General features: G+C 46.6%; 1 protein-coding gene across 1 annotated transcript in view; it reads right to left on the reverse strand.

Annotated features, from left to right (window-relative positions):
• Positions 1-21,822, reverse strand: part of LOC120997662 (zinc finger protein 282-like) — a 394,601-nt gene extending 372,779 nt beyond the window's left edge. The window contains exons 1-3 of the mRNA XM_040427858.1: positions 21,799-21,822; positions 21,592-21,715; positions 19,035-19,126 (exon numbers count right to left, since the gene is read on the reverse strand). Of these exons, the coding sequence (XP_040283792.1) occupies positions 19,035-19,126; positions 21,592-21,715; positions 21,799-21,822 (240 nt within the window). The remainder of the gene's footprint in view (positions 1-19,034; positions 19,127-21,591; positions 21,716-21,798) is intronic.
• Positions 21,823-22,198: the final 376 nt, after the last annotated feature.

Raw genomic sequence — 22,198 nt, forward strand, 5'->3', positions numbered from 1 at the left:
TGAGGAGAAGTCAGGTGGATACACAGCTGATAGTCCTACTGAATAGACTGTTAGAATTTGTATTATGGCAAGAAAAAAGCAGCTAAGTAAAGAAAAATGAGTGGCCATCATTACTTTAAGAAATGAAGGACAGTCATTCAGCCGAAAAATTGAGAAAGCGTTGAAAGTAAGGGCTATTTGACCATGAAGGAGAGTGATGGGGTGCTGCGCCAGATGACCTGGCCTCCACAGTCACCGGACCTGAACCCAATCGAGATGGTTTGGGGTGAGCTGGACCGCAGAGTGAAGGCAAAAGGGCCAACAAGTGCTAAGCATCTCTGGGAACTCCTTCAAGACTGTTGGAAGACCATTTCAGGGGACTACCTCTTGAAGCTCATCAAGAGAATGCCAAGAGTGTGCAAAGCAGTAATCAAAGCAAAAGGTGGCTACTTTGAAGAACCTAGAATATGACATATTTTCAGTTGTTTCACCCTTGTTTGTTATGTATATAATTCCACATGTGTTAATTCATAGTTTTGATGCCTTCATAGTTATGAAAAAAAAGAAAACTCTTTGAATGAGAAGGTGTGTCCAAACTTTTGGTCTGTACTGTATATACGGTGGTCTTTAACACATAATACAGGAGGCGGGTACTGGCAGCAGAATCGCATAGCCGGCACCCTGCCTCTGACGGGGAGCTGCGATCAGCGGCGTTAACCCCTCAGGTGCGGCACCTGAGGGGTTAACAGACGCTAATCTGCTGCCAGTACCTGCCTCCTGCATTAAGGGTTAATTATCATTGGTGGCGCAGTGCACCCCCCTAGTATTAAAATCATTGGTGACAGTGGCCACAGGGTCCCCTCCCCTTCTCATTGGTGACAGTGGCCACAGTCCTTCTCATTGGTGACAGTGGCCACAGGGTCCCCTCCCCTTCTCATTGGTGGCACTGGCGACAGAGTCCCCTCACCTCCTCTCATTGGTGGCAGTTTCTGATCGGAGCCCCGGCTGTGTAATCCTGGGGCTCCGATCAGTTACCATGGCAGCCAGGACACTACTGAAGCCCTGGCTGCCATATTCCGCTCCCTGCTGCTGTGTGCACAAAGCACAGAGCAGCAGGGAGAGTGTGAGGTCCTATTCCTATTCAATAGATCTCTATTAGCGTGAATTGGACAAGGTATGAAAAGATCCCAGGATCTGGCCCCTAAGGGGAGAAATTGTTATTAAGAAAAAAAAAGTAAAAAAAATATATTTATTAAGTTTAAATCACCCACTTTCCCAATTTCACATATAAAATATATAAACAATAAATAAATAAACATAATCGCCACGTCAAAGAAGTCCAAACTATTAAAATATATTTAAAAAAAATCTATGCAGTGAACGCCGAAACAGAAAAAAAATGTATAAAACTGCGCGATTCACCATTTTTTTTAATAATGCGGAATGCACGTGGCTTTTTTTGTTTATTTTTTCGTGTGGTACCGAATGGCATCGAGTATCGCTATACTTTTTTATGGTATCGAAATCGAATCAAAAATTTGGTATCGCAACAACTCTAGTATTCACTGCACATGATTAACAAGGTGGTATTTTAATATTTCAGTCATTTTTGAACACGACCGTACAGACTACGTTGATTTATTTAAGATAAATAGGAAAATATATTTTTTTTTCCATTTTTTTATTTATTAAAAATTATTATTTTATAATTTATTAATATTTTGAAAAGCTTTATTTTCCTTTAGTCCTCTATGAGCTGGACCTGCAATCATACTGACTCCAGAGGCAGGGTATAACAGAAGAAACAAGATGGCGGGCCTTCATTATGTCTCAGGATGCCATTACCACCGACCAGCGCCTGAAAATTGTGTTGCAGAGAAGGGGGTGGTCAGGGGATAAAGGAAGCCCCCATGTCTGCCCAGCTGCAGTGGATGTTATTGACCACAACATCTTTTGTTGGGTGTCATCTCTGTATCACAACTCCTGACCCCGCTCCTTACATTCCCTCCTGACCAGTGACGTTCATGTACCTCATTGGTCATTAATAGGTTAAGTCCCCGTTATCCACAGATGACTCCCATCCTCCGGCTTCTTACAGGAGAGGTCGGATCATTTATAACCAGAGCAGACTGTGCTCAGCTGCTGATAACAGAGAGGAATAACCCCGGCCGGTCTGAAGGCCTCCACCGCTATATCCATCCTCTGCTGCAGAACATCCACATTCACATACAGTTGCAAGAAAAAGTATGTGAACCCTTTGGAATGATATAGATTTCTGCACAAATTGGTCATAAAATGTGATCTGATCTTCATCTAAGTCACAACAATAGACAATCACCGTCTGCTTAAACTAATAACACACAAAGAATTAAATGTTACCATGTTTTTATTGAACACATCATGTAAACATTCACAGTGCAGGTGGAAAAAGTATGTGAACCTCCTAGACTAATGACATCTCCAAGAGCTAATTGGAGTGAGGTGTCAGCCAACTGGAGTCCAATCAATGAGATGAGATTGGAGGTGTTGGTTACAGCTGCCCTGTCCTATAAAAAACACACACCAGTTCTGGGTTTGCTTTTCACAAAAAGCATTCCCTGATGTGAATGATGCCTCGCACAAAAGAGCTCTCAGAAGACCTACGATTAAGAATTGTTGACTTGCATAAAGCTGGAAAGGGTTATAAAAGTATCTCCAAAAGCCTTGCTGTTCATCAGTCCACGGTAAGACAAATTGTCTATAAATAGAGAAAGTTCAGCACTGCTGCTTCTCTCCCTAGAAGTGGCCGTCCTGTAAAGATGGAGGTGAAGAAGAATCCTAGTGTCACAACCAGACAGCTGAGAAGCTCTGACAGAAGCCTTTCAGAACCTCCTCCTTGAGTTTTCTTTGTTTTGGTTTTCAGTTCCTCATCTCGTTAGTCTCTCTCAGCTGTCATGTAGTTGGACTGATTGCATCCCTTTAAATTCCTCCCCATAATGCATTAGTGTGCGGCCTATACAACTTCCTGGAGTGTGTATGCATGCTGTTCCTATTTCCCAGTCTTCTACAAGATAAGTGCTGTACATTCATTTGTGATTTTCTGTTTGCTGGATCCCAGATGACCCTGACTCCCTCAGTGTCTAGTGTAGGGAGCCAGTGGTCGTGTCCCCTCACTATTGTAGGGTGTTCAGGTATTATATAGTCGAGGTACGGGGATATGCGATCATCCACCTTTGGGGTGTTCGCATAGGCTGAGCAGTCAGGGAGAGTGCCAGGTCTCATGCAGGGGTCTCCCTTTTGTTCCTTAGTTTTGGATCCAGTGAGTCATAGATTCTTTTGCATTGTCTTGTTTCCTGTACACCTTCCGTGACATTATAAGCCGCCAAAACCGTCTCAAGCATGGATCCGGTTTCACTTTTGGCTGAACGCTTCCAGGGTCTTTCATTGGAGGTAGCTGATCTCCGTAAGACTTTTTCTCAGTTTCAAGTGACCGGTTCAGCTTGCGTTCATGGAGTTTGTTCTGAGCCTAAGATCTCGCTCCCGGATACGTTTTCCGGGGGTAGTGAGAATTTTGTGCGTTTTAGAGAGGCTTGCAAACTCCATTTTCGCCTTCTTCCCCATTCCTCTGGTGATGAGGAACGGAGGGTGGGGATCATTATATCGCTGCTCAGGGGTAACGCTCAGTCCTGGGCCTTTTCGCTGCCGGAGGGGGCACGGCCCCTCCGTTCAGTGGATGAATTCTTTTTAGCCCTGGGTCAGATATATGATGATCCGGATCATATTGCTCTGGCTGAGTCTAGACTACGTCTGTTATGCTAGGGTAAACAATCCGCAGAGATATACTGCTCAGAATTTCGGAGATGGGCAGCTGATACTGGTTGGAATGATGCTGCACTCCGAAGTCAATTTTGCCATGGTCTTTCAGAGGGATTGAAAGATGCATTTGCCTTTCATGAGAGGCCTATCTCCTTGGACTCTGCTATGTCTCAGGCCGTTCGTATTGACAGGCGTCTTAGAGAGAGAGGAGAGATCTCTCCTTCCTGTCATTCTCAGTCCCGGGACAGTGCAGCGGTCTCATTCTGTGCGCAGGGGTCTCAGTCGCTGTCAGCCCCTTCTGAGCAGGAGCCCATGCAGCTGGGGTTGATTGCCTCTGACAATAGAAGATTCAGCCCGCATGGGAGGGTTTGTTTTTGTTGTGGAGGTATAAATCATTTGGCAAATGTTTGTCCCTCTAGGAGATTCAGGCAGTTTTCTGGGAGTAATAAAGAAACAAAAAGGAAAAAATCTTTTAAAAATGTTCCGTCTGTTACTATTGGCAGGGTTGAGGCGGAAATTGAAGGTTTTCCGTTTGCTTGTAGTTCCCGTTTTGTCCTGCCTGCTAGGGTGGCGCTAGAGAGCAAGAGCATTTTTTGTGAGATTTTTGTGGATAGTGGAGCAGCTGTCAATCTCATTGATAATCAATTTGCAATAACTCATGGTTTCCAGGTATGCACTTTGGGAAAGGATATTCCTGTTTTTGCTATTGATTCCGCTCCACTTTCTCAGAAATCGTTAAAGGGCATAGTTCACAATATCCGTTTGATTGTGAGTGATACTCATGTTGAGGATGTGTCATGTTTCGTCCTAAACGGGTTGCCTACTCCTCTAGTGTTGGGGCTACCCTGGCTCACTAAACATAACCCCACCATTTATTGGCAAGCGAGGCAAATAAATGGTTGGAGTGACTTTTGCAGAGAGAATTGCCTCACGACATCTGTTTCTGAGGTTTCTACTAAGACTGTACCACCTTTCCTCTCTGAATTTTCGGATGTCTTCTCTGAGAGTGGAGTTCAGGATTTGCCCCCGCACAGGGAGTACGATTGCCCTATTAATCTCATCCCAGGCGCCAAGCTGCCTAAATCTCTTTTATACAATCTTTCCCAACCTGAGAGGGTCGCTATGCGTGCTTATATCTCTGAGAGTCTGAGAAAAGGACACATACGACCCTCGAAGTCACCTATTGCCGCTGTTTTTTTCTTTGTTAAGAAAAAAGATGGCTCTTTAAGACCTTGTCTGGATTTCAGGGAGCTGCACAGTATCACTATTCGTGACCCTTATCCGCTTCCTCTGATCCCGAACCTGTTTAACCAGGTTGTTGGGGCTAAAGTCTTTTCCAAATTAGACCTTGGAGGGGCATACAACCTGGTCAGGGTTAGAGAAGGAGACGAATGGAAGACGGCCTTCAATACCCCTGAGGGCCATTTTGAGAATTTGGTTATGCCTTTTGGTTTGATGAATGCCCCAGCCGTTTTTCAGCATTTCGTGAACAGCATTTTTTATCATTTAATGGGAAAATTTGTATTAGTGTATTTGGATGACATTTAGATTTTTTCTCCTGATTTCAAAACTCATAAGGAACACTTACGTCAGGTCTTGCTCATCCTGCGGGAGAATAAATTATACGCGAAACTGGAAAAATGTGTGTTTGCGGTTCCAGAAATTCAATTTCTGGGGTTTCTTCTCTCCGCTTCTGGTTTTCGCATGGACCCCGAGAAGGTCCGCGCTGTGCTTGAGTGGGAGCTTCCTGAGAATCAGAAGGCGCTGATGCGTTTTTTGGGCTTTGCCAATTATTACAGGAAGTTTATTTTGAATTATTCCTCTGTTGTTAAACCACTCACTGATATGACCAGAAAGGGGGTAGATTTTTCTTCCTGGTCGGTAGAGGCGCGTAAGGCCTTTTCTAATATCAAGGAGGGTTTTGCTTCCGCTCCCATCCTGGTACAACCTGATATTTCTTTACCCTTCATAGTTGAGGTTGATGCTTCTGAGGTGGGTGTGGGTGCGGTCTTGTCTCAGGGTTCCTCTCCTGCCAAATGGCGACCGTGTGCCTTTTTCTCGAAGAAACTCTCCTCTGCAGAGAGAAATTACGATGTGGGAGATAGGGAATTGTTGGCCATCAAGTTGGCTTTTGAGGAATGGCGCCATTGGCTAGAGGGAGCCAGACACCCTATCACCGTGTTTACTGACCATAAAAATCTGGCCTACTTGGAGTCAGCCAAGCGTCTGAACCCGAGACAGGCCAGATGGTCTTTGTTCTTTTCAAGGTTTAATTTTGTTGTCACGTTCCGCCCTGGGGTTAAGAATGTGAAGGCAGATGCCCTGTCACGTTGTTTTCCGGGAGGTGGGAATTTTGAAGACCCGGGTCCCATTTTGGCTGAAGGTGTGGTGGTCTCTGCTCTTTTTCCTGAATTGGAGGCAGAGGTGCAGGCAGCCCAGTCGGAGGCTCCTGATCTTTGTCCTCCTGGGAGGTTGTTTGTGCCTCTCGCTTTAAGACACAAGATTTTTAAGGAACACCACGATACGGTTCTTGCTGGGCACCCGGGGGCAAGAGCCACACTGGATCTCATCGCTCTGAGATTCTGGTGGCCTGCGCTTCGTAAGTCGGTTGAGGGTTTTGTGGCAGCCTGCGAGACTTGCGCTCGTGCCAAAGTCCCTCATTCACGGCCATCAGGTCCTCTCCTTCCCTTACCCATTCCTTCCCGTCCTTGGACACATCTATCCATGGACTTCATAACGGACCTGCCTCCTTCCTCGGGGAAGACTGTGATTCTGGTCGTGGTGGACCGTTTTAGCAAAATGGTGCATTTCATCCCTTTTCCTGGTTTGCCCAATGCTAAGACGCTGGCGCAGGCATTTATTGATCACATTGTCAAATTGCATGGTATTCCTTCAGACATAGTCTCTGATAGGGGCACGCAGTTTGTTTCCAGATTCTGGAAGGCTTTCTGTTCTTGCTTGGGGGTTCGGTTGTCATTCTCTTCTGCTTTCCACCCGCAGTCGAATGGCCAGACAGAGCGCGTCAATCAGAATCTGGAGACATATCTGCGCTGTTTTGTGGCGGAGAATCAGGAGGATTAGTGTTCTTTTTTGCCCCCTGCTGAGTTTGCTTTAAATAACCGTCGTCAGGAGGCCTCTGATAAGTCACCATTTTTTGGTGCATATGGGTTTCATCCACAGTTTGGGACTTTTTCGGGAGAGGGGTCTTCTGGTTTACCCGATGAGGACAGATTCTCCTCGTCTTTGTCATCTATTTGGCAAAAGATTCAGGATAATCTAAAGAGCATGATTGAGAGATATAAGCGTATGGCAGATAAGAGACGTGTGCCTGGTCCGGACCTGAATGTTGGTGATCTGGTGTGGTTGTCTACCAAGAATATCAAATTGAAGGTTCCCTCCTGGAGGTTGGGTCCTAGGTTTATTGGGCCTTACAAGATCCAGTCTGTCATCAATCCTGTTGCCTACCGTCTTGATCTTCCTCAGACTTGGAAGATCCATAATGTTTTTCATAAGTCCTTATTGAAACCTTATGTTCAACCCATTGTACCCTCGCCTTTGCCTCCTCCTCCGATTATGGTTGATGGGAATCTTGAATTTCAGGTCTCTAGGATTGTGGATTCTCGTCTTGTCCGCGGTTCTCTCCAGTACCTCGTTCATTGGGAGGGTTATGGTCCTGAGGAGAGGATGTGGGTCCCAGTGACGGACATTAAGGCCACTCGTCTCATCAGGGCTTTCCATAGGTCCCATCCTGAGAAGATGGGCTCTGAGTGTCCGGAGTCCACTCGTAGAGGGAGGGGTACTGTCACAACCAGACAGCTGAGAAGCTCTGACAGAAGCCTTTCAGAACCTCCTCCTTGAGTTTTCTTTGTTTTGGTTTTCAGTTCCTCATCTCGTTAGTCTCTCTCAGCTGTCATGTAGTTGGACTGATTGCATCCCTTTAAATTCCTCCCCATAATGCATTAGTGTGCGGCTTATACAACTTCCTGGAGTGTGTGTGCATGCTGTTCCTATTTCCCAGTCTTCTACAAGATAAGTGCTGTACATTCATTTGTGATTTTCTGTTTGCTGGATCCCAGATGACCCTGACTCCCTCCGTGTCTAGTGTAGGGAGCCGGTGGTCGTGTCCCCTCACTATTGTAGGGTGTTCAGGTATTATATAGTCGAGGTACGGGGATATGCGATCATCCACCTTTGGGGTGTTCGCATAGGCTGAGCAGTCAGGGAGAGTGCCAGGTCTCATGCAGGGGTCTCCCTTTTGTTCCTTAGTTTTGGATCCAGTGAGTCATAGATTCTTTTGCATTGTCTTGTTTCCTGTACACCTTCCGTGACACCTAGAGTGTCAGCTAAAGACTTACAAAAGTCTCTGGCATATGCTAACATCCCTGTTAGCGAATCTACGATATGTAAAACACTAAACAAGAATGGATTTCATGTAAGGATACCACAGAGGAAGCCACTGCTGTCCACAAAAAACATTGCTGCATGTTTACAGTTTGCACAAGAGCACCTGGATGTTCCACAGCAGTACTGGCAAAATATTCTGTGGACAGATGAAACCAAAGTTCAGTTGTTTGGAAGAAACACACAACACTATGTGTGGAGAAAAAGAGGCACAGCACACCAACCTCAAAGCCTCATCCCAACTGTGAAGTATGGTGGTGGAGACATCATGGTTTGGGGCTGCTTTGCTGCGTCAGGGACGGATTGCTATCATCGAAGGAAAAATGAATTTCCAAGTTTATCAAGACATTTTGCAGGGGAACTTAAGGCCATCTGTCCACCAGCTGAAGCTCAACAGAAGATGGGTGTTGCAACAGGACAATGACCCAAAGCATAGAAGTAAATCGACAACAGAATGGCTTAAACAGAAGAAAATCTTCTGGAGTGGCCCAGTCAGAGTCCTGACCTCAACCCGATTGAGATGCTGTGGCATGACCTCAAGAACCTGATTCACACCAGACATCCCAAGAATATTGCTGAACTGAGACAGTTCTGTAAAGAGGAATGGTCAAGTATTACTCCTGACCGTTGTGCACGTCTGATCTGCAACTACAGGAAACGTTTGGTTGAAGTTATTGCTGCCAAAGGAGGTTAGACCAGTTATTAAATCCAAGGGTTCACATACTTTTTCTTGCAATTGAATATGGGATGGATTTCAGCAGCGGAAACCTCTACAACAAACCTGTCATGTATGAACACACCCTAATGCAGCAGTACAGTAAAGCGAGGAATGTATGTGTGGAGCTCAGGCATCGGCCGCTGATCAGGGACGTCTGTCACCCCCTCAGGCTGCCCGATTCATCTGCACCCCCCATGTCACCCCAGTCCTATGTATCCTGGAGCAGATCCTCACAGTAAGATAAAGCGGAGCCCATGACATATTGTGGAGCCTTCGCAGCCTGAACACTCCAGGCCGTACATCTACTGCTAGAAGACACATGTCCGCTCAGACAGGACCACAGACTGGAGGAGGAGAGAGAAGAGCCCGGTGATCCCACCTTCTCCTCCGGTCACACCATAGAACCTTGTGTCTTCTCTGCTTGTGGAGTGGCTAGAGGATCTCAGACATGAAGGGACGAGAACTACTGGAAAGTGACTATGGAATAAGGAAGTGTTCACACCACGTCTGAGCCTTCCATCAGAGGTAGATATCAGGAAGGTTTCCTAACGTAGATCTCTGATAGAAGGAGGTGACATCTCCCCTGTACAGTCCTATCATTCTATATAGTCACACAGGGGCAGACGTCACCCATAAGCCCCATGTATACGGCACGGCGCAGGTTTTCCTGCAGGATCCTCTGTATAGAATAGTGTCATCTACTGTACCGGCCGATGGAGGCCAAGAGGACACTATATCCATCAGGGGGATGGAGCCTATGGAGAAGTGTGATGTATATGGGAAATGTAGGCTCTAACGTGATGTGACCGGGAATAACATGTGGAGCTCCTACATTACATGTCATTACACACGTGTACACACTGCACATGACCGGACTGAGGCTTTAACACGGCCTCTTCTCACCTCTTCTCTTCTTACCTGGTGATGTCAGAGGCCGGGGAGCCTCCATCATGGCCTCCTTGTACAGATCCTTGTGTCCTTCTACATACTCCCACTCCTCCATGGAGAAATAGACCGCCACATCCTGACACCTTACAGGAACCTGACAACACAATGACACCGTCATCACCCAGACCCTTCCAGTGCTGTTACTGGAGAATTTCCCAGCATTTCCAGCAGTGTCACCTCTCCAGTCAACAGCTCCATCATCTTGTGGGTGAGTTCTAGGATCTTCTGCTCATGTATCAGGGGGGGGAGGCTCTGTGATGGGGGTCCTGCTCCACCCTCCTGACTCATGGATGATGGGAGTCCCCCCCGATGTCTTCTTCACTATGGTGTAATCCTGTGGATGGAGAGGGACACTTAGGGAAAGAAATTCCTTCCTGACACCAGATCTACAATCAGAATCCCTCCCTGGATCATGGCCCCATCTCTAGTAATCTAGTCACTAGAAGCTGGAATATTATTACCCTCCAGACCTCCAGGCCCCTTCTGAAATCTTCTAGAGAATCCCCCATGGCTCCTTCCTCTGGCAGAGAGCTCCATAGTCTCACTGCTCTTACAGTAAAGACTCCTCCTCTATGTTGGTGGAGAAGCCTTCTTTCCTCTAGACGTAGTGGAGGCCTCCTTGTTATAGTCCAGTATCATCTAGATGTCAGACTAGTGGTAGAAATCCTCCCTCCAGGCCACACTCCGGCCATCTCCTCCTCTCTTCCTATCACTTCCTATGATGGATTCTCCTTCCCGATGTCTGACTTGTTACAGAATACAATAAAGAGGAGAGAAATCTAGAAAAGTTTACCTCTCCGCTCAGCAGGAAGATGATCTCCAAGGTGAGGTCTAATATTCTTCTGCTGATCTCCTTCCTGTCCATCCTTGGTGGTCATTCAGGAGAAGAGGAGAGAACTGGAGGAGCTGGAGGCTTCTAGTACTGCAGGCGCCTTTATGAGGAGAGGAGAGGCTGGAAATCCTCCATAGACAAGAGCGTTAGTGAGATCCAGAACCGCACTTACTGCTCCTGGAGAGACCCCGCTTCTCAGAGCCCCCAGCACCGGGGATAAAGGGGGACTCTGGAGAAATGGCTGATACCAGAGAGAAGAAGAGGCTCCAGACACCACAGCAGTGACTACAGACCAGGTCCTGCTCTGTATCTGCTGCACTGCAAGAGCTGAAGGACCTGGGATGATGTCACTGTCATGTGATCAGTGCAGGGGGCGGAGCTCAGCAGTGGAGAGAAGTTGTAGAGAAGGACCTGGGATGATGTCACCGTCATGTGATCAGTGCAGGAGGGGGCGGAGTTTAGCAATGGGAAGGAGAGGTCCTGGTGAAGAAACTGTGATGATGTCACACCCATGTGACCAGACTACTGTGAGGGGGCAGTTCTGGAGTTTGGTAGAATGTGAGATGTTTCCACAGGAGGAGTCGGAGCTGTATGAGGCTTGTTGAGGGACGGTTGTGCAGACGATGAGATTTTATTTATTACTTTTTATTTCTGTTTTCAGACTGTGTAGGATAAATAACGTGTTAAAGGGTATACTCAGTGTCTGGGGTACCTAGGGCCCACTAGTGTAACTGATTCTGGCGGCCCACCTTAGGGCTCCTGCACACAAACTTATATTTTTTCCGTGTCCGTACCATTTATTTTTATTTTTTGTGGCCTATATGTGAAACTATTCACTAGTATTGCACACTATAGGCAACAGCGTCAGCCTCTCTGGTGGCCGGGACCATGGCAGCACACATAGGCTAGTGCTTTATAGTGTGCAAGCACGGCCACCACTGCTGGATTGTAGGGTGTTCATAACCATGGAAACGAGCAGTGTATAATGTGATGGAAAAATGAATCCAGCCAGCAAAAGGAAGCAATATGGATAATAACAGTATATTAGTAAGTTGCTCGTATTAACTTTCTCTACATGATAAATCCGACTTACTGAAGTGAGAGGACGCCTTTAAGACGACGTTCCCTTGATCATGGGGGACCCAGCAGTCAGACCCCCATGACAAAATACACTCACCTAAAGAATTATTAGGAACACCATACTAATACGGTGTTGGACCCCCTTTTGCCTTCAGAACTGCCTTAATTCTACGTGGCATTGATTCCACAAGGTGCTGATGGCATTATTTAGAAATGTTGGCCCATATTGATAGGATAGCATCTTGCAGTTGATGGAGATTTGAGGGATACACATCCAGGGCACGAAGCTCCCGTTCCACCACATCCCAAAGATGCTCTATTGGGTTGAGATCTGGTGACTGTGGGGCCATTTTAGTACAGTGAACTCATTGTCATGTTCAAGAAACCAATTTGAAATGATTCGAGCTCTGTGACATGGTGCATTATCCTGCTGGAAGTAGCCATCAGAGAATGGATACATGTTCTCATTCTGTTTACGCCAAATTCGGATTCTACCATTTGAATGTCTCAACAGAAATCGAGACTCATCAGACCAGGCAACATTTTTCCAGTCTTCAACAGTCCAATTTTGGTGAGCTCGTACAAATTGTAGCCTCTTTTTCCTATTTGTAGTGGAGATGAGTGGTACCTGGTGGGGTCTTCTGCTGTTGTAGCCCATCCGCCTCAAGGTTGTGCGTGTTGTGGCTTCACAAATGCTTTGCTGCATACCTCGGTTGTAACGAGTGGTTATTTTAGTCAACTTTGCTCTTCTATCAGCTTGAATCAGTCGGCCCATTCTCCTCTGACCTCTAGCATCCACAAGGCATTTTTGCCCACAGGACTGCCGCATACTGGATGTTTTTCCCTTTTCACACCATTCTTTGTAAACCCTAGAAATGGTTGTGCGTGAAAATCCCAGTAACTGAGCAGATTGTGAAATACTCAGACCGGCCCGTCTGGCACCAACAACCATGCCACGCTCAAAATTGCTTAAATCACCTTTCTTTCCCATTCTGACATTCAGTTTGGAGTTCAGGAGATTGTCTTGACCAGGAGTACCCCCCTAAATGCATCGAAGCAACTGCCATGTGATTGGTTGACTAGATAATTGCATTAATGAGAAATAGAACAGGTGTTCCTAGTTCCCCTTCTTGACTGAGTGGCAGGTGGAGCATATGCCCTGCCTCTCCATCCATTCTCTATGGGGTCGCTGGAGATGGCGGAGTACAGCGCTGGCTATTTCCAGTGGTCCCAAAGAGAATGAATGGAGCAGCAGGGCGTATGTGTGGCCTGTCACACCATCAAAAAGGGGGAACAGGATCAGTTCCTGGGATCAGTGGGGGTCGCAGAATCAGACCCCACTATTCATATAGTTATGCCTTATAGTGTGGAGAGGATAACTTGAGAACCTGGACAACCCCTTTAAATCCTCCACCACTAGTATTTCTTTACATGGCAGCAGTGATGCCTGTAAATAAGGAATATCATAACTGCCGCCATACAAACCATAGGTGTCAATACTGGAGAATGTGACGCACTGGGCAGAATTGTTCAGGCATAAGTCCAACCCCCTTTGGATGTCATAACCTTTAACAAAGTCCAAGCAAAGGTTCTAGAGGGGCAACGTGAGCAAAGGGCACGAACAGGGGGTCATAACTGAAGCAGAGGCATTAGGTGTCACGGATGGTGTTGCAGAAAACAAGAAGTAACAAATAAAGATCCAACTGACTTGATCCCAAACTAAGGAACAAAAGGGTGAGCCCTATAAAAGCCCTAGAGCTCCCCCTGACTGCTCAGCCCATGCAAAGATCTCAATGATAGAAAATTGCATGTCCACGTACCTAGACTGAGTAGACACCTGACACCTGAATCCCCGTTCCTGGGATCAGTGGGGGTCGCAGAATCGGACCCCACTAATCATATAGTTATGGTGTCTACTATAAACAAATCCCCTATTTCCCCCTTACAGTCTCCTACAGCTCACTACTGTCACACACCTGAGAAATCAGCCCAGCACCGCAGAGGAGTCCTTCTCTCCAGCAGACAGTTTTCTGACAGCAGGGAGGGCAGGAGGGTGGCCAGACATGTTCTCTCCTCCTTCACTGCCAGCAGCCTGGGAAGTTTAGAAGATACTGCGGGGCCTCCTGTACAGTGTACACCAGTAGGAGGCTGCATCGCTGTGAGCCAAAAGTTTAAAATATTTTATTACTCACATAATTGTTGGACTTTTTTATGGGTGGGCAGTAGATAGGGTTGCCAGCTTTCCCAACAAAAAATACCGACAAGTTAAGCCACACCCCAAAGGGAGTATGGTTGTGGGGGCATGGCTTAACATGGGGTGTTAATTCGCTATGTCATAATGTGACTCCCAGTATTAATAATGCCCTCATTAGTGCCCCCCAAGTAATAGTAATGCCTCCATCAGTGCCCCCAGAATTTATAATGCCCCCCATTAGTGCCCCCCTGTATTAATAATCCCTCCATTAGTGCCCCTCCAAATTAATAATGCCCCTCAATAATATTGATGTCCCCATTGATGCCCCTAGAATTAATAATGCCCACATTAGTGCCACCCAGTAATATTAATGCCCCAATTAGTGCCCCCCAGAATTAATAATGCCCCCTTAGGTGCTTCCAGTAATTGCAATGCCCCCATTAGTGCCCCCAGTAATAGAAATGCCCCTATTAGTGCCACCCAGAATTACTAATGCCCCCATTAGTACCCCCCAAAATTAATAATGCTCTGCTTGTGAAGAAAAAAAAAAAGAACTCCCCTCCCCTATTAGATGGCGCCGCGGTAATCACTCGTTGCTGACTGGAAGCTCAGGACAGGACCAGTACTCCAGCATGATGACGTTTTGCAGGTCCAGTCCTGAGCTTCCAGTCAGCAGCAAGTGTTCACCGCGGCGCCATCTAATGGAGGAGGGGAGTACTTTTTTTATTTAAAAAAGGGGGGGGGGGGGGGGGTGCAGGAGTTATAGGCTGTACTAATGAGTGCTCCACAATGGACGTCCATTATTATTGCCGGTACAAATAAATTACCGTCCGGGGAGCCAAATAAGCTACCGGCTGCGTGGCAACTCTAGCAGTAGATATCTCCCAAGATACATTGCAATTAGCTCTTGTTAACCCTCTCCTTTCCTGCATAGAAAATAGTCCCTCACACACAGCCCCAGAGATACGTATGGTGTGTAATGCCCCCACAATGTCCTTCTCCACTGTCTAGAGAGAGATACGGCTATATACTTCTAAGAATTTCAATGTAGGGAGGAATAAATGAAAGGTGTCTGGACTGATGAGACAGAGTCTATGAGAAAGGATGTATCTAACCATCCAAAATACGTAAGTCTCTCTCCTGCATAACCCCGATGTTTGTAAGGATTTGCCAAAATCTGGAGACCTCCATGCTGACTAAAATCCCTGAAATACCAAAGTTCATGATCAAAGTGACCAATATCTGCTGAGCCAGTCACCTTCACACACAATACTTGTCACGAGGGTGTCAAGAACCACGCCTGACTCCGTTATACCCGGGGTCAGGAGGTTGCAGCGGTTGGCTGCACGCTCTATTTAGGATAGGGCTGTTTCCTTATGGTAGCTTTCTGGGTTTGCTTTGCAAACCCTTTTGGATCACTTAAGGACCCGTAGCTCCTTCTCCTCAGCTGTTCCTTGTCCAGCACTCCCAAACCTCCTTATATTCCCCTCTCACACTTCTCTGGTTGCCAGATATAGAGCTTCCTGCCTGGACATCTATTCTGACCCTCTGGAGCTGTGTTGCTGCGTTTTCTGGTAGTTGGTCCAGAACGCTACCCTCCGGATCCCTGTTGGACCTTTGTGGTCTATTGTGGTCGCCCACCTGGGTGTATGTGTTTGTCTGTTTTGTCTGTCCTCTCCCTGGTGTTTCCCTCTTAGTGACAGTGGTGCGGACTAGTGATCCCACCGGCCCGTTCACTATCTAGGGCTCATTTTAGGGAAAGCCAGGGTTTAGGCACGTGATCGCCGCACGGGTGAGGAACCCGTCTAGGGATGTCAGGGCAGTCAGGTGCCAGCCACAAGGTGAGTTAGGGGTCACCACCTTTCCCTCTCCCTTGGGCAGGGCTTTCCCTTTTTCCTCCCTGTGCGTGACGTCGGTCATTACACTACCAGAGGACATGCATGGAGGGCAAGAGGACAGAGGGGCTTCTCAAGGTCCAGACCCGCTACAGGTAAGCAAGTTTCTTCTTCCAGTTTTTTCCCCATCTTCCCTTGGGAGGCCGAATCGCTCATTTTATCCACGTTTCGGCTACAATAACCACAGAGTAGTGGATTCTAAACACTGTCGTGGGTTGTCAAATAGACTTCATATGTCCTCCAGTACAAACACAGAGACCCCATCCCATATTTTTCTCAAAAATAGACCAAGATCTAATAAGATCGGAAATAAGAGAACTGAGTTCCAAAGACGCGATTAAACAAATTCCTTGGCAATCCCAAGGTTATCTGAGCAATATTTTTCTTGTCAAAAAGAGAGACGGCGGTCACAGACCAGTCATCAACCTAAGAGCTCTCAACAATTTTGTTTTCTACCGCCACTTCAAAATGGAGGGCATTCATCTATTGAGAGACCTACTAATACAACACGATTGGCTTGCCAAGGTAGACTTGAAAGACATACCTCACGGTGCCTATGCACCCTCTATCCCAACCCTACCTCCAATTCTCAAGTCTACCATTTGGTCTCTCTTCAGCTCCCTGGTGCTTTACAAAGCTATTATAACCAGTAGTTACCATGCTCAGGTCCCGAGGCGTTCGTCTAATCATTTACCTAGATGACATTCTCATCATGGCTCAGTCTCAGTCAATTATACTCCATATTCAATGGACTCTATTTCTCCTGACGAACCTGGGTTTTCTTATAAATCACGAAAAATCCATTTTGAATCCCTTAAAAGAGATAGAATTTTTAGGGTTCCTGATTAACCCTCGAACAGCCATCCTAAGCCTTCTATCCAGGAAGTTGAAGACCATCCAGAGAGAAATCCGGTCTCTACTCAACAAAAAACTAGTATCTCTGCGAGCTATCGCTCGGGTAGTGGGCCTGTTGTCAGCTTCAATCCAGGCCATAATTCCTGCACCACTACACTACAGGGCTCTTCAACATCTGAAGACTCGCCACTTACAAGAGGGTTTACTGTATTTGGATGAGATATCCCTAACCCCAGACACCAAGGAAGAACTCCTGTGGTGTTTACAGCATATCCAGGCCTGGAATAGGAAGGCTATCTTCAATTCAATACCGGACATGATAATAGAGTCAGACGCCAGTCTCCAGGGCTGGGGGGCTTGTTGCAGCTCCCTTTCCACAGGAGGTAAGTGGTCCACAGAAGAGGCATCTCTTCATATCAATTGTCTCGAACTTCTGGCCGAATCCTTTGCCCTCAAGAGTTTTGAGAGGGACAAGTCACACTGTTGCATTCTCCTGAGGATGGACAACATCTCAGCAGTGCAATATGTCAATCGCCTTGGGGGCACCAGATCAGAGCGTCTGGCCAACATTTCCAAGGAATTCTGGCACTTTTGCCTAGACAAGAACATAATTCTCAAAGCAGAATATCTTCCGAGCCTTTCCAATTCTATTGCAGATTAGAATTCCCGCTTCCTGGCCGACAACAGCGACTGGAGACTGGATCCTCTCCTCTTCAAACATCTTCAATCTCTTTGGGGTCCTTTTCAGAAGGATCTTTTTGCATCCCGTCTGAATTGGCAACTCCCACAATTCTTCAGCTGGCATCAAGATCCAGAAGCTCTAGGCACCGATGCTCTCCTCCAAATTTGGCCCTCGGGGACTCTGTATGCATTCCCTCCTTTTGCCTTAATCCCGCGAGTCACTCTTCTGACAAAAATTCATAAGGCAACCCTGATGCTGATCACTCCTTTATGGCCGACCCAGACCTGGTTTCCCCAGATCTTGGAAATGGCGGTAGACTTTCCGCGCATCCTTCCATCTCATACTTCCATTCTTCTAGACCCATTTGGGAATTCACAACCCCTGGTTCAAGCAGAGACCTTGTCCTTTGTTGCTTGGCTCATCTCGAGCCAACAAACTCTGAAATTTGGTCTGATTGGTGCAATCAACGGGATCTGAATCCCGTACATGCACCTCTAAACCAAGTATTACATTTTCTTTCCTCCTCTTTTGAAGCATGGAAAGCCTACCGAACCATTAACGTCTTTTGATTGGCTCTTTCTATCATTCTCCCATTCAATCTTTACCTGTGGGCAAACACCCCTTGGTCTGTAAACTGATGAAAGGAATTAGATTCCGCAGACCTCCTTTTCCTAGATATCAGTCCACATGGGATGTCAGTCTTGTGTTCAATCTATTTAATTCCTGGGAGAATAATGATTCTCTATCCCTAAAATTGTTGTCATTCAAACTCGCTATGCTCCTTTGCCTAATGTCTGTTAAGCGAGTTTCAGATGTTCATGCCCTCGATATTGCTCACAAACAATACTTACCTCAGGGAGTAAAATTCTCTATCATCTATTGCACCAAGACCAATATTTCTTCAGTGTTCTACCCGATGTTTCCCCAACAAGAGAAATTGTGTGTAGTCCACTGCTTACGATTCTATGAGGAGAGAAATCTTCCTCTTAGGAATCAGTCATGCTCGCAACTCCTTATCTCCTACTGCAAGCCCCATGCTCCATTTTCTGCTTCTACTTTATCCCGATGGATATCTTAGACTATGTCTCTAGCTAGTATTGAGACTTCCATCTTTAAAGCCCACTCCACCAGGGGTGCTATGAAATATGGCTAGGAAAATCTTCAATTTTACCACCAACCTAAAGTACAGTGTGCCACAAAAAATAGTCTCAGAAAGTAATCAAACATAAAGAAAACTGACTGATCCTGCCAGTAAAACCATCAGTTTTTCCCTTAACAGATCCTGACACAATTCATATCGCTTGTGTGAAAGAGGCCCAAGTGGGTTACGGGAGCTCTAAGGTGGAGCCTCACCTGAAGAAACCTCCCAATTCCCTTCCTCCATTCATTACTCCATACCTGTGGTCACATGGACTGGAATGTCCTCCTCCATCTCACTCTTACACGGGGGATCGCCCATCATCCGCTCTTCTTCATCCTCCACTTTAATATCAGTCACATCTTCCCCCTGATTTGTCATCTGTAACAATTCAGTACAATACAGCAGACAGGTGGGAAATCTAACAGATCCACATAAGAGACCCCCACAATCTAGGACCCCTCTATGACTGCAGGACCCCCCTATATAGTTGTGTATAGGGCTCAGCTCCATCTACCTGATGGTTCTCTGGGAGCTTCTCCTCTGGACAGTCCTGGGAATACAGAGGACGGGAACATCTCTCGGGGGGATTTCTTTCTCTGAGTGCATCTGTAGAAAACACACAGGGACAGGAGAGATTATTACATGTGATGATGAGATGATGGGAGTTGCATGTATGTGAACCTCAAAACAGACATAATGTCTCCTCTCCTTAAACTGATAATTGCCCCATAAATCTGTCTCCTCTTCTGCTTCTTCCATAACCTCAGCCTTAATATCAATCACATTTTCATCCTAAACAAGAAGAAAATGTAAAATGATCTTTGGTTCCATCACTTTCTGGTCAGATTCTGTGGAGACATCAGCTCATCTACCTGATGGTTTTCTGGGAGCTTCTCCTCCGGACAGTCCTGGGAATACAGAAAACGGGGACATTCCTCCTGGATCCATCTGTGGAGGCACAAGCACACAGTGACTGAAGACACGGCCTCCTGTAGATCTGTCTATAGATCAGAGTCTTCTCTCTGTTCCTTCACTTCTAGGTTTAGTGATCAGGACCTACATAACAATGTTCTGCTCCTCACCAACTTTCTACCAAACCCCAAGATAATCGAGTCACCCCGCATTGAAATCCCACCGCTGGGACCCTTACAGATCATGAGAACAGGGGTTCTGGGTCCTCACATGGATGAAGCGGTGGCTGTAGATGTCTGCTGCTCCAGTCACGGTCAGTGGAAATGCTGGAGATATCTGTGAGAACGTCTGTTACATCCACAAGGAGGACACGGGACCCTCGTTCTCATGATCAGAGGGGTCTCAGTGGTCACATATTTATCCTCTGAAAATAAATATCGTCATTTTCTAACTTCCAAAACTGGTTTACGTTTCCGTCGATGGAGCTGGACGAGGGATCATTTTCTGTGGGGTGAGCTGTCAGTTTGATTGACACCATTTTGGGGCACATAGGAGTTTGTTGGTCATACTTTATTCCAATATTTTGGGGGAAACCAGGATTTTTTACGGTATTCACTGCACATGATTAACAAGGTGGTATTTTAATATTTGGACATTTTTGAACACGACCGTACAGACTACGTTGATTTCTTTAAGATAAATAGTAAAAAAAAAATGTAATTTTTTTATTTATTAAAAATTATTTATTATTTTATCATTTATTAATATTTTGAAAAGCTTTATTTTCCTTTAGTCTTCTATGAGCTGGACCTGCAATTATACTGACTCCAGAGGCAGGGTATAACAGAAGAAACAAGATGGCGGGCCTTCATTATGTCTCAGGATGCCATTACCACCGACCAGTGCCTGAAAATTGTGTTGCAGAGAAGGAAACAATCAGTGGACAAAGGAAGCCCCCATGTCTACCCAGCTGCAGTGGATGTTATTGACCACAACATCTTTTGTTGGGTGTCATCTCTGTATCACAACTCCTGACCCCGCTCCTCACATTCCCTCCTGACCAGTGACGTTCATGTACCTCATTGGTCATTAATGGGTTAAGTCCCCGTTATCCACAGATGACTCCCATCCTCCGCCTTCTTACAGGAGAGGTCGGATCATTTATAACCAGAGCAGACTGTGCTCCGCTGCTGATAACAGAGAGGAATAACCCCGGCCGGTCTGATGGCGTCCACCGCTGTATCCATCCCCTGCTGCAGGAACATCCACCTTCACATATATGGGACGGATTTCAGGAGCAGAAACCTCTACAACAAACCTGTCATGTGTGAACACACCCTAATGCAGCAGTACAGTAAAGCGAGGAACGTGTGTGTGGAGCTAAGGCATCGGCCGCTGATCAGGGACGTCTGTCACCCCCTCAGGCTGCCCGATTCATCTGCACCCCCCATGTCACCCCACTCCTATGTATCCTGGAGCAGATCCTCAGAGTAAGAGAAAACGGAGCCCATGACATATTGTGGAGCCTCCGCAGCTAGAACACTCCGGCCATACATCTACTGCTAGAAGACACATATCCGCTCTGACAGGACCACAGACTGGAGGAGGAGAGAGAAGAGCCCGGAGATCCCACCTTCTCCTCCAGACACGTATAGCACCTTGTGTCTTCTCTGCTTATGGAGTGACTAGAGGATCCCAGACATAAAGGGAGGAGAACTACTGGAATAAGGATGTGTTCACACCACGTCTGAGCCTTCCATCAGAGGTAGATATCAGGAGGGTTTCCTAACGTAGATCTCTGATAGAAGGAGGTGACGTCTCCCCTGTACAGTCCTATCATTCTATATAGTCACACAGGGGCAGACGTCACCCATAAGCCCCATGTATACGGCACGGCGCAAGTTCTCCTGCAGGATCCTCTGTATAGAATAGTGTCATCTACTGTACCGGCCGATGGAGGCCAAGAGGATACTATATCTGTCAGGGGGATGGAGCCTATGGAGAAGTGTGATGTATATGGGAAATGTAGGCTCTAACGTGATGTGACCAGAGAATAACATGTGGAGCTCCTACATCACATGCCATTACACGCGTGTACACACTGCACATGACCGGACTGAGGCTTTAACACGGCCTCTTGTCACCTCGTCTCTTCTTACCTGGTGATGTCAGAGGCCGGGGAGCCTCCATCATGGCCTCCTTGTACAGATCCTTGTGTCCTTCTATATACTCCCACTCCTCCATGGAGAAATAGACCGCCACATCCTGACACCTTACAGGAACCTGACAACACAATGACACTGTCATCACCCAGACCCCTCCAGTGCTGTTACTGGAGAATTTCCCAGCATTCCCAGCAGTTTCACCTCTCCAGTCCACAGCTCCATCATCTTGTGGGTGAGTTCTAGGATCTTCTGCTCATGCATGAGGGGAGGAGGCTCTGTGATGGGGGTCTTGCTCCACCCTCCTGACTCATGGATGATGGGAGTCCCCCCCAATGTCTTCTTCACTATGGTGTAATCCTGTGGATGGAGAGAGACACTTATGGAAAGAAATTCCTTCCTGACTTCAGATCTACAATCAGAATCCCTCCCTGGATCATGCCCCCATCTCCAGTAATCTAGTCACTAGAAGCTGGAATATTATTACCCTCCAGACCTCCAGGCCCCTTCTGGACTCTTCTAGAGAACCCCCCATGACTCCTTCCTCTGGCAGAGAGCTCCATAGTCTCACTGCTCTTACGGTGGAGAAACCTTCTTTCCTCTA

This window comes from Bufo bufo, chromosome 4, assembly GCF_905171765.1.
Source record: "Bufo bufo chromosome 4, aBufBuf1.1, whole genome shotgun sequence".
Lineage (NCBI taxonomy): Eukaryota > Metazoa > Chordata > Amphibia > Anura > Bufonidae > Bufo > Bufo bufo.